We start from the raw sequence: 12,894 nt of genomic DNA on the forward strand, positions 1-12,894 counted from the left end.
TATAGATTGCATAAGATTTTGCTGACTCCAGTCTGGTTTATTCACTGAGTTTTATTTGTTTATGTGGAATCCTTTCTTAAGTAAATGCCATGTTATTTAACACCAAATCAGGGAACTTCAAGCAAGTACTAAAAGATGTATGTACAGCATACTACTATTTTTAAAAACATACCCCTGGATTCTCAAGATGAATATTCCTCAAATACAATCAATAACTTGTAACTGTTAAAACTTTTAGAATATGATACAGAGATGGGACAGAAAGGGGGGAAAGAAAATGACATTAAACAAGAACATGGATTTATGATTCATGAAAATATCTGATCACATGAAAAAATGATGGTTTTAAGACTACTTTGATCAATAGTCTAAAAAAATGAATTGATCCATAGTAAAACAGAGACCTCAGACATGGTTTACAGTAAACCTAGTATTAGCTCCTAGTGAGGGAACTTTGTGTCAAGAAACAAAAGAAAAAAGTATTTCTTTATAATAACTACCAAAAGGCTCTTCACTACTAAAGAAAATTTCTAGCTTAATCAGTAACAATGTTAAAAAAAAAATTCAAGGCTTCATCCTCATGACATATTACCTTCTTATAAATACTGTCTGGTTTCAATCATTTCTGATAAATCTAGGCTGCAATGATTTACAAAGAAACTTTCCAAAACAAACTAATAACTTCAGTAAGAAATTCTAATTTATCTCTTAGCCATTAAATCTTTCCTAAGGAGTGAATTTAGAGATCACTTGATTTTTATCATCAATTCTGGGGTGTTCCTATTGAATAAGAAAATGAACAAGGCTATAAATTTTACTTAGCAGTTAGGTTATACAGTTAACAGAGTGCTAAGGTTGGAGTCAGGAAGATCCAATTTCAAATCCAGGCCCAGAAACTTAGTTATTACTAAGAAAGATGTCCTCTTTTAACACTGGAGGAAGTTCAGTCACAATATAGAGATTAAGAACTCTACACTCGAGAGAAATTTTAGGTTGTATGCTCTTAGGCAAGGGACTTAACCCTATTTCTCTCAGTTTCTTCTGCAAAATGAGCTGGAGAAGAAGCAAACAGCTCCAGTGTCTTTGCCAAGAAATCCCCAAATGGGATCACAAAGAATCAGACATAATGACAATCGAACAACCATGGGTTCCATTGTACATTTCAGTCAAGTTGACAATGGACTAAAGATTCATAGATATAGATCTGAAAGAAATCTTAAAGACTATGTAGCCCAAACCTTCATTTTACAGATGAGGAAAATGAAGTACACAAAGGTCATCTGACTTACCTGATGTCACAAAAATAACAAAACTGGGATTTGAATCCAGGGATCAAAAGATCTTATAGTCTTGAAATGGAAGAGATATCTTTTTTTTTTTTTTTTTTTTTTTTTTTACAGATAAAGAAACTGTGACCCAAAGAAATAACTTCCCCAATATCACATACATAGAAAGAGTGGGATTTGAATCCAGTTTTCAACTTCAAATCCAATGTTCTTTCCACTGTACTTCCTGGAAAGCCATTAGCATTAATAGAAGTCTTGTATTGGTACTGGACTAAGAATAGGGAAAATATCTGACTTTATCAATGAAGGGATAATTATATACCTTCTAAATAATTTGAAATCATTTCAGCTAAATTGGATTGTCTCTCCTATACTAGGCAAATTTAGAAACTGTGTCAATCCTAGACTCCTTTCTTCTGAATGACATTTTAACAGGTTATAGTTTAGCAATTTCAAATTGGGACATGTTTATGTTTCATCTTCTTGTTCTTTCATTAAATAGAGAAGCAATCCACACCCAGATTTTGCAAAAGACAAGGGATCAAAAAATTAGGACTAAGAAAACCAAATATGTATTTAATATGAAAGCCAGCATTTGACACTAATGAGGATTCCAATTCACATCAGAAACATAACTCTAGGACAAATTCCACCCTGACACAGATGGGGCCAATGCCCAGATAAGCAACTCTAGTGATAAGCACTTGGGAAATAAGTAGCTGAGGAAATAGAAAATGAGGTATTCTAAGGCCTGAAGTGAATTACAGAAATTAGCAAAGTTTTTCTTTGTACATCTCCTTAGCTCCTGCATCTTTCCATTGCCATTAAAATTAGATAGAATATTGGACATTGTTGTTCCAAGAATCAAATGATGTGTACACCTGAATTTCCTTGTTGGAAATTGCTTAACAGAGCCCCAGATATCTACAAAAAGCATCATTCTTTTACTCACAGGCAAAGTATTTCCAGGACAGGTTGGAGCTAAGTAGTAGAATGGTAGTCACTCCCAATGGGACCCTTTAGTTGTTCCCATTCTCATTTGAAAACTCTCTATGAGCAAACAGAACCATCTTTGTTTAACATTAATTAATTTATAGGTTTTTTTAAGATAAATATTTGAGGAAAGATAGAAATTAATTAGGAGAGAGAATTGTATAATATAAAGAACTTATATAGAACATATAGCTGTATTGGTAAAAGAAAGAGAAAAAGAACATTTTTATTGAAATTTAAAATTAGATCTTCTCCACATATTATTTTGAAAGCATTAGTTCTCTCTTAGTGTGTTTTTGTACTTAAAATGAATAGCATATAAATTGGAACCTTGTTGAAATATGGATTTCACCTAAATCTTGGCAATCATTTTTTTCTCATATTGAACTAAGCAATTTTTACAATAAGGTTTCTATTATCGAATGGGATAATATGGTGAAAAAAAAAGAAAATATAGGGTTCATTTATTTTTTCTAAGGATTTCTTTCTGTTTTTCAAAGGTAGATCCTCACTGGAAAGACTTCAAATTGTCAATTAAATTTCTAAAAGTAGGAAGTATTGTCATGTAGTACAGTCTAGGACCTGAATTCAAATCCTCTTGACTATTTACTATCTTTGTGACCTTAGACAAGTGGCTTAATTTCTCTAAGCATTGGTTTTGTGATTTTTTTGGCCCTTCCTGTTTCTAGTTCAATGAATGTAGGGGCCTATAATATAGTCTCCAGAGTGAGTCCAAAGAGCTATGAAACTTTGGGAAGAGAAATCTGATTGCCTTTAACAAATCTGCCTTCACTGCTCATTTAGTCATCTTCTTTATGTGCTACTGGAAAACCATGTGGCTAGAAAAAATCAGAAGGCATCCTCACCGACCGCTGTTCAAATTACATCTGAGCAGATTAATCAGTCGATCAGTAACTGAAACGGTACCCTGATGGAAGCTTCTTGAGCCAACTTGGATGTACTCAGAGACAAATATGCCTGCAAGGCCAAGATCAATTCCAGGACATTGGCTAATTAATTATAAAGGTCCTTTCAAAACAAATTTAACTCTGACATTTCACTCTTCTGCTCCTGCCCAAAAGTAGAAACAAAAACAAAATAGAACAGAGTGGAACCAAGCAACCAGGATAAAAACCATGGAATTTCTTTTGTTTTGCTTTCTTTGCAATCTCTTTCTCCCTGGCAATATGCTGCTTTCTTCTCTAACAACAATGTTCTTTCAAAAATTCAAATCAACACAACAATGGATTTGGAAAGAGGAAATAGTGACGTTTGATCCAATACTACCTCTGATTTCCTGAGTGATCACAGGCCAAAGGACACTTTACCCTTGAGCCTTTGGGCTGATGCTTGAGGAAAATGCTAGTTCCTTCTGGTTTCACCTAGGTGATTAATAACTATCTCAAATAATAATATTACTTTATGTTAAGACTTAATTTAAAGATCAGGGGGCCTTAACCTTTTTTGGATCATGATTCCCTTTGGTCTAGTGAAGCTTAGAGGTCCCTTTTCAGAAAGGCATTTTTTAATGCATAAAATATATAGGATTATAAAAGGAAACTAACTATGTGGAAATATGGTTATAATTAAAAAAAAAAAGCTAAGTCATAGACCCTAAGTTAAAGAATCCCTGATCAAATTCAACTCCCTCATTTTATTACAGATGAGAAACTTCAGTTCTATGTGGAATGGATCCATGTCCTCTTCAAAATGTTGTCCCTTTCAGCTCTAACACTCTAAGCTTTAGTATTTACAAAGAGGATTTGAACAGAGATCTCTTCTTTCAAGTATAAATTGTGAGAATGCATATGACATTGTAATGATGATTGTATAATAATGCTAATCTGATACCTGATCACAGGTTAGAATTGATTCTGGGTTCTTGAAGGTCAATGCTTAGGAAGCATAACATGTTCTACCATGCTAGAAAATTCTGTTGTTACTCAAGGACCAGAGTGGCTAAATTTATCACTAAAGGATCGACTAATAGGTAATTAATTATTTTAGTCATAAAAAATTATTAAATCCTATGCAAACACATTAGAATACTAAAATAACATTAGATGGTGAGTGTTCATTTCCTCCTTGTTTCATATCCCATTTCTGCTTCCCTCTGCTTTGAAAACAGGAGGATTATACCATGATGCAAAAGAAAGTTAGCAGAAGCAGGAAAACAACTTATACAAAAACAACAGCATTATAAAGCCAAGCATCTTCAAAAAACTTAAGAATTCTGATCAACACAATGACCAATCAGGATTCCTGAGAACCCATGATGAAACATACTCCTTACCTCCTACCAGAAAGTAACGGGCTCAAGAATCAGGGTGAGACACATATTTTTGCTTATGGACAATGTGAGAGTATATTTTGCTTGTTTGTGTGGATTTGATGAAATGGTTTTCTTTCTCTTCTTTTTTTTTTTTTTAATGGGGGTTGAGAGATAAGGGAAAATAAAAGTTTGTTCATTTAAATTTTTATATTAATGAAAACAAGAAATTCAAACCATCCCATGGCAGAAACTCAAAGAAATCTACCTGTCTTCAAATACACTTAGGCCTAAAAAAAATCAAAGATGTTGTTGATGAGGAGTAAGTCTTTAGCTGTATAGACTAAAAGCACCAACAAAATGATCAGAATGATAAATTCCCAGATCTTAGGCTTGTGGAGAATTTCAAAAGATCAAGTGCTCTAGCTCCCAAACCTCTAGTCTGTTTATTTGCAGCCAAGAAAGGTGACAGTTTCAGCATTCTTTTCATGAACATTTATTCAGTTCTAGGGCAGCTAGGTGATATGGCGGATAGAATGTCAGGCCTGGAGGCAGGAAGGCTCATCTCCCTAAGTTCAAATCTGACCTCACACACTTACTATCAGTGTGACCCTAGGCAAGTCACTTAATTCTGTTTACCTCAGTTTCTTCATCTATAAAGTGAGTTGGACAGGGAAATAGCAAAAGGCTCCAATATCTTTGCCAAGAAAACCTCAAATAGAGTCATAAAGAGTTGGACATGATTCAACAACAACAACCAGATTCTGAAAAAATACAAATATAATAAATAACAAAGTAAATAACAAAAATAATTTTTAAAAACAACTGACAAACAAGATTTTGAAACAGAATATAAAGATTAATGTTGAACCAATTTGACTAAGATTTCAAAGGTAGAAGAGAGAAAGCACAAACCAACACAGATCTCATGGCTCCTAGACTTGTCCTGTTTAGAAAGAAAATTCCCCAATTTAGTCAGCTCTATCTAATAGATTTCTGAGAATGACATAGGAAAAGATAAAATCCCAGCCACTTTTTTGATTTAGAGAAGCATAAAGTATTGTAGAAATTATATTTTTCTATTCCATTCTTCCTACTGGTATACCTCTACTTCTTCAAAACTTTTGCCACCTGGACTCTGACTTCATCATGCAACTGAAACTTCTCTCCAAAGTTAGCAATGATTTCTCAGTCACTAAATACGATGGTATTTTCCTCAGTCATCATCCTTCTAGGTACTGCATTTTATATTGCTGATTACCCCCTACTTTATGGATTTTCACAACATCTGCCTCATGGTTCTCTTCTTGCCCTTCTACTGTTCCTTCCCTAACAATTTGGCTGACTCATCATCCCCATGCTCCCTAACTGTGACACAGATTTATCCTTACATATGTTCCAGACCCTCTTCTTTTTTTTCTCTACAATCCTTTGGTAGCCACATCAGCTTGCAAGAATTCACCCATCTACCTATTCAGATGACTCTCATACCTAAGTATATCCAGGCTATCTCTCCTCTGTGCTTCATTATCAATTATCTATTGGACATTTCAAGTAGGATGTTCTGAAGACCTCTCAAGTTCAACCATGTCCAAAGTAGCCCAACGCCTTAGCCACTATGACATTCAGAGCTAGGAGAGACATAGAGATCATTTTAAAGAGTAGGACAATGAGGGCCAAACAAGCAGTCATTTTCCCCAGGGTCCCTTTAAAGTGAGACTAAAGATGATGGCTCCAGTCTTCTGACTCCCAAGAGAGTTTATTTTGTCACATAACTGCTATGTCAGAAGTGTATCCAGTTTTCTGGCAAAAAAAAAAGAACTTCCTCTACAATGAAAAAGGCTTTATTTTGTAGCTCTGTAATAATCAAAATGTTTAGAAGAAGACTCGTGATTTTTCTTTTCTCAAAATTTCTACCAAAAAGACATGGCAATTTTTGTGTTTTCCATAATTTCATCCTTTCTAACGTTTCCCAGTTTGTGAGCAAGTCCATATCCACTAATTTATCTTCAACTCATCTTTCCTTGGTCCCTCATAATGTCACTCTTAAAGAGAGTTAAGTACCAAAAAAGAAGCCTAGATAAAGGACATTTTTAATGAAATTAAATAGAAGTTGAGGAAATATATAGACTGGATTTAGTCTAGTACCATATTTCCATTAGAATAATTTTATTTTATTTATTCTCCCTGAAATAACCAAGGCCTAATAAATTACTAGCTCGTAACACTAAATAACTCTATGTTAGCATAAATCATGGCATAAAGAAGGGTGAGGGAGAGAGTAGTTGAGCTGTGGGAACAAGAAGGAAGAAGTAGCTTCCAATAGTCCTAATGAATATATTAGCCTTTCTTTCCTACTGACTTCCTATATTAAAAAAATAGGGAGAACATAAGTCTCTGGGTTGGTATTGCTTAAACTTGGCTGTATATTGTTGTACTATTATGTTGGAATAAGGATAAACAAAAGAGTCAAGAAATCTTTAGATATTCTGAAGAGTCTTTTTCACTGTGTCTGTCTGCATTTCTCTACAGTTTGCATCCTTTGAAATGAGTTTTTGTAGCTTTTGATTTTGTAAATGTTTAAAGAATAGAATATACACAGTGTCTGAGAAAGGACAACTGTCACAAAGTTAATTTAACCCTTATTTCAAGTCTCTTCAGCAATGACTATTACTATCTCTTTAAGAAGGAAAGATATTAAGAATTACATTTGTAGCTACCTGTCTATGAAGTGTTTCTCTCAATGTCAGGAAGTGTGGCAATTCAACTTTGCTCTATGAGGATCTATGAAATAAACTAAGAAGAAGAAAAAGAAGGTAAGGAGAAGCTTCTTTCATAGTAGAACTGTCTTAATTGTCATTTCATGATGAAATTCATGAGGAGAATTTTATGAGGAGCGAGTCTGGAGAGAGATTATGAAAAAATGAAGAGATTATTTTCCTATCACTTCTGGAGAAAAACTGAGAAGCACAAGGAGAAAGAAAATGGAGATAGTGTCTTTTTTTAATAGAACTCCTACTACTTTAATGTTGTGAAGAAAATTAAGTAGATTCTTATGAAGATATTTTACTTGATTTTTTAAATGAACTAAATGGTATGCAACAATTCTCAAAAGCAAAGTCATCTATAATTACAATGAGACTTGTCTCACAGCTGACATATTGTCAAAATTAAGTAAAGTTACCGTAAATAATTATCTGTTTACTTATTGATTTCATTATATATTCAGTAACTTTAATATTTAACTTTAGAAGAGTAAGGATTTAATACAGAAAGATATGGGTAACCAGGATTTGGAAAGGTTTCTCCAGCTTATCAAATAAGTAATATTAAGAGTTCCAAGTTTAGTAACTAAGAGATTGGTTGAATTTATAATAATCCATGAAGAAATATTTAAACATGACCCTGGATTATTCTAGAACTCAGGATGATGATGATATAAAATATGGAAATGAAATTAGCAGTTGCATCCTTATAAAGATCCATTCTAAATCCCTCCCTATTTTCTTAAGCAGGTATATACTAGTGGTCACAGGGCTCTGACTTCAGAGAAACCATAAATCAAAATACTAGAGTATCAATTTTTTATTTATAAAGTGCTTGTTTCTCAAAAAGATGTACACCTACCAAGCCAACCAAATATTTGTGGCAGGTCATCAAAATATTGAATTTTAAGGTGCCTGAGAAAGTTAATTAATAATCAATCACCTGGATTCAACTCTGGTCTCAGACACTTGATAACTGTATGACTCTGGCCAAGTCACTTAACTGTTTGTCTCAGTTTCCTCACCTGTAAAAAAAAAGCACTCCAGCATTTTTGCCAGTAAAATCCTAAATGGGGTCACAAAGTGTTAAAAAAAAATTGAAAAATGTCTGAGCAACAATAACAAGTCAATTCAAAAAGCATTTACTAAATACTTACTACATGCTAAGCACTATTCTAAGCAATGGGAATACAAATATAAGTAGACAGAGAAGTTTTCACAGTGAAAATAAAACTAAGTCAAAGAGGAAAGGATGAGCTTAAAGTAAAATTATCATAAAGTGGCATTAGCCTCATAGGCCAACCTTTTCTACTAAGCCGTCAAGATGACTAGTATTTGTGAGATCCTCTCCCTACTCAGTATTTTTACTAGAAAAAAGAATAATATATTCTCAGTATCCAGCTTTCCTCAATTTTCTCACAACTATCATCTGCTTCCATTATTTAACATCTCTCTCCTTCATTTTAACAGATTTTCATAACCTCACAATACCCAAATTTTTTGCTGATACTGTATTTTTCACATTTTAAAGATGACTTATTCCTAAGGCTATCTAGGAAAACTAACATGTTAAATTATGTTGTAGGATGAGTAATTTATGGGAAATTTTTATATAGGCAAGGTTTTTTCCCCTTTTTTTATGTCATGAACCCCTTTGGCATTCTGGAAAATCTATGGATTCCTTCTCAGAATCATATTTTTAAATGAATAAAATAGAATCATAAAGGAAATAAATAATACTGAAATTCAGTAATTAAAAATTTTAAATTCATAGACTACCCCCAACAAATCTCTATGTGGACTCTTTCAATGGAGCTTAAATTATATATCCCTTTTATAAACAATCCTAGCCATCCTATGTAAAATTGTGCCTGTCAATTCAATATTTCATTTAGTAACTTTATAACAAATGGGATGGATATTGATTCAATCTAGTTCAGGAAAAAAATGAACGGAATTGCCAAATAATCAAAAAGCAAAGCGATGGAGTACTAGTCAATGCATTTTGTATTTGTTCAGTCATTTTAGTCATGTCCAACTCTTTGTGACTACATTTAGGATTTCTTTGGCAAAGATACTAGAGTGGTTTTCCATTTCTTTCTCCAACTCACTTGACAAATGAGGAAACTGAGGCAAACAGTTTAAGTCACTTAAACTTAAGCTCTTACTATGTGCTAGGTACTATGATAAGTGCTGGGGATCCAAATATAAGCAAAAAGAAAACAGGTTTCTTCCTCAAGGAACTTACATTCTTATGGAGGAAGACAACATACAAAAGAGGGCCAAAAGAAATGGGAAAGAGGAAGGGGGACATAGGAGTATAAGAAGAAACTTAACACTTAGCCAGTAATTTCTAAGGTATAGTAGAGGAACAAGGTTTACATTTGTCTGTGAGTATGTGTAGTCATTGGATTGGGTGACTGCAATGTGTTAAAGCCTAGGCTTAGTGTATAAAATAAACAACTTTTGATAAACTAAGAGTCCAGGGAAAGGAGAGGTCATTATGAGCTGAGTAGAGTGAGAGGGCTAAACAGAGGAGGGGATATTTGGCCTGATGCTCCAACGATGAGAGGACTTGATTAAGCCAAGAGGAAGAGGCAACAAGGAAGCCAGGAGAAGCATGGGATGTTCCTGGATCCAGGAGGAACAGTCCTGGCTGGCTGGAGCAAAGAGTGAAGAAGGGGGAGAGGGCAGGTCAGAAAAGGTGGCTTGGATCACATTACTGAAAGATTTTTAAAAGCAGGTAGGAGTTTAAAGCTAATAAGCTAGCCAACGGGGAGAATTGAAGAATTTTTACCAGAGGAACAAACTTAGTGAAAGTGATGGCTTAGGAAGATTAGCCTGGCAAGAGCACAGGTTCCACTGGATGAAGGAGGACTGACGTCAGAAAAACCAGCTCAAAGATGTTGCAATAATCCAGGTGTGTGGTGACGAAGATCTCAACTAAAGTGAATGTAGTAACAATAGAGCACAAGATATGAACCCAATGGAGAAATTCTTATTTTACCTCAGAGGCAACAGGGTCAAGAAGACCTGAGTTCAAATCTAGCTGAGTGATAACTGGACAAGTCATTTAACCTCTACTTGCCTCAGTTTCCCCCTCTGTAAAAGGAGGATAATAATAGCACCTACCTCCTGGGGTTGTTATGAGGATAAAGAGAGATGAAATTTATTAAGACTTTGCAAACCTGAAAGAAAAGAAAGGAAGGAAGGAAGGAGGAAAGGAAGGGAAGGAAGAAAGGGAAGAAGAAGGAAGGAATGTAGGAAAGAAGGAAGGAATGTAGGAAAGAAGGAAGGAAGGAAGAAGGAAGGAAGGAAGGAAGGAAGGAAGGAAGGAAGGAAGGAAGGAAGGAAGGAAGGAAGGAAGGAAGGAAGAAAGAAAGAAGGAAGAAGGAAAGAAAGAAGAAGGAAGGAAGGAAGGAAGGAAGAAGGAAGGAAGGAAGGAAGGAAGGAAGGAAGGAAGGAAGGAGAGAGAAGGAGGGAGGAGAGGGAAGGAGGGAAGACAGAAGAGAACAGAACAGGACAGAAGACAAAAGAAAAGAAAAGAATCTGATCAGCTTTGGTAGCAAGAATTCCTTACCTAGAATTCCCTGTATCGATGAAATAATAGCTTCAGACCAAACTACAAAAACTATGAATACATGTTGGGCAGCTAAGTAGCTCAGTGGATAAAATACTGGTCTTGGAGTCAGGTAGATTTATCTTTGTGAGTTCAAATCCAGCCTCAGACAGTTACTAGCTGTGTGACCCTGGGAAAGTCACTTTTTACTATTTGTCTCAGTTTCCTCATCTGTAAAATGAGCTAGAGAAGAAAACGGCAATCCACCTCAGTATCTTTGCCAAGAAAACCTCAAATGAAATCACAAAGAGTTGAAAACAACTGAACAACATCAACACCAACAAATAAATGTATGTCTTTGAGAACTAATCTTCTTTTCCTTACACACCAGTCTCCATTGTTTTAAGAAGTCTCATGATTTTAATTGAGTTCTTTCCCTTTGTATTGTATTGCCAGAGCTTAGCATGGTACTTAGCATATATTAAGCACTTCATTTTTCTCTCAATAGGAAAAAACCTAAAGGTCTTTTCTTTATTTCTATTCTAATATTATTATATGACCCCATATTCAATGAAGATTATGCTTAATTAAGTTCATTTATCTAGCTTTAGCCCATCTGACATTCTTCAACTGTTAGAGACTGCAACTATCATCCTAAAATAACACAATGACATTTAATTGGAATTGTTTTTAAGGAAAAATTGTGAAAGTGGTTGTACGGTGATGGATCTTTGTCCTATCTGCCCTGCCTACAAAATTGTGGGGATCTCTTAAATGCATACTAATATATGTTCATATACTGTAATATTATCTCTTATAAATTCAGATATATGTTCAAAAAAAACATGTAATTTCTGACTTACTTGATCTTTCTCTGGTTTGTCAGAAATGTCATTCAAACTTGAAGAAGTCAAATTCCTAGGCGTCATAGCTGGGCTACCTAGAAGGAGAGAGAAAATTGGGCACAAGTTAAAATATCTTTTATAAAGCATACTCAAAGACAAAAATTATAAATGTGTGTCATAAATACATATGATGATGATAGTAATGGTGATGATGATGATTTTAGCGATGAAAAAGGTTTGCTCAAAATGATTCTCCAGATGCATTTACAATTGTAAAAGTAAGAGACTCAGAAATTCACACTGTTCAATTCTTATTACCCGATTCTATGACAGAAAGTTTCAAGTTAAGAAAATGCTGAAACACCAGCAAAGTTCACTTAGTTCACGTTTTTTGCTTATCTTTATTTTTTACCCCATGTATTCAGACAGCTAGCAAATTTTACAAACTTTTCTCTTACAAAGTTGCTTGAATGTGCACCTTTTTCTCCATTTTTAGTCATTATTCTCCTTCTTCTTCAATTTTTTTCTTGCCACATCTTACCTGAAAAGGATTTTGGGTGATATAGTGTTTTCCAGGAGGCTGATACCAGGAAATGAATTTTTTGACCATGCCAATTCAGTCTATCTTGGTGAAAGAAAGTATCCGAGCCGCTGAACACATGGACTTAAAAGAAATTACATATAGTAATCCAGTACATTTCTACCCCCATACACCATCTCATGTGGTCTTTACAACAACCCTACAAAGTAGTGGTAAAAGGATTAACCCCATTTTGTAAAGGAAGAAAGTCTCAAAGAGGTTGGGATTGTTTAGGGCCAGGCCAGTTTGCAAATGTCATACCTGGGACATCATTCTATGGCACTTAATGCATTTTTGAGAAATTTGAGCAATTTGAGAAAAACACTTGGATCGACTTTTCTACCTCCCATATTGTACTATTTCTTTGTTAGTAAAGAAGCCACTTTTTCAGAGAATACTATGTATATCATCCATAAAATATATATATGATGGATACATAGTGTACTGTAGATGTTAGAGAGGCAGCATATTAAAGTAGAGAGGGCACTGGATTTGGAGTCAAGAAAACCTGAGTTACTAATTGTGTGATCCTAGGTGATTTGCTTAACCTTCTCTGCGCCTCAGTTTTCTCAGTCTATAAAAGAAGTCTAAGTACCT

The 12,894-nt window shown here is 34.6% G+C and overlaps 1 protein-coding gene across 1 annotated transcript in view; it reads right to left on the bottom strand.

Annotated features, from left to right (window-relative positions):
* Positions 1-12,894, bottom strand: part of SLC4A4 (solute carrier family 4 member 4) — a 350,270-nt gene that overhangs the window by 153,017 nt on the left and 184,359 nt on the right. Inside the window, 1 exon segment of the mRNA XM_051964746.1 lies at positions 11,736-11,812. Within this exon segment, the coding sequence (XP_051820706.1) occupies positions 11,736-11,812 (77 nt within the window).

This window comes from Antechinus flavipes, chromosome 6 (genome assembly GCF_016432865.1).
Source record: "Antechinus flavipes isolate AdamAnt ecotype Samford, QLD, Australia chromosome 6, AdamAnt_v2, whole genome shotgun sequence".
Lineage (NCBI taxonomy): Eukaryota > Metazoa > Chordata > Mammalia > Dasyuromorphia > Dasyuridae > Antechinus > Antechinus flavipes.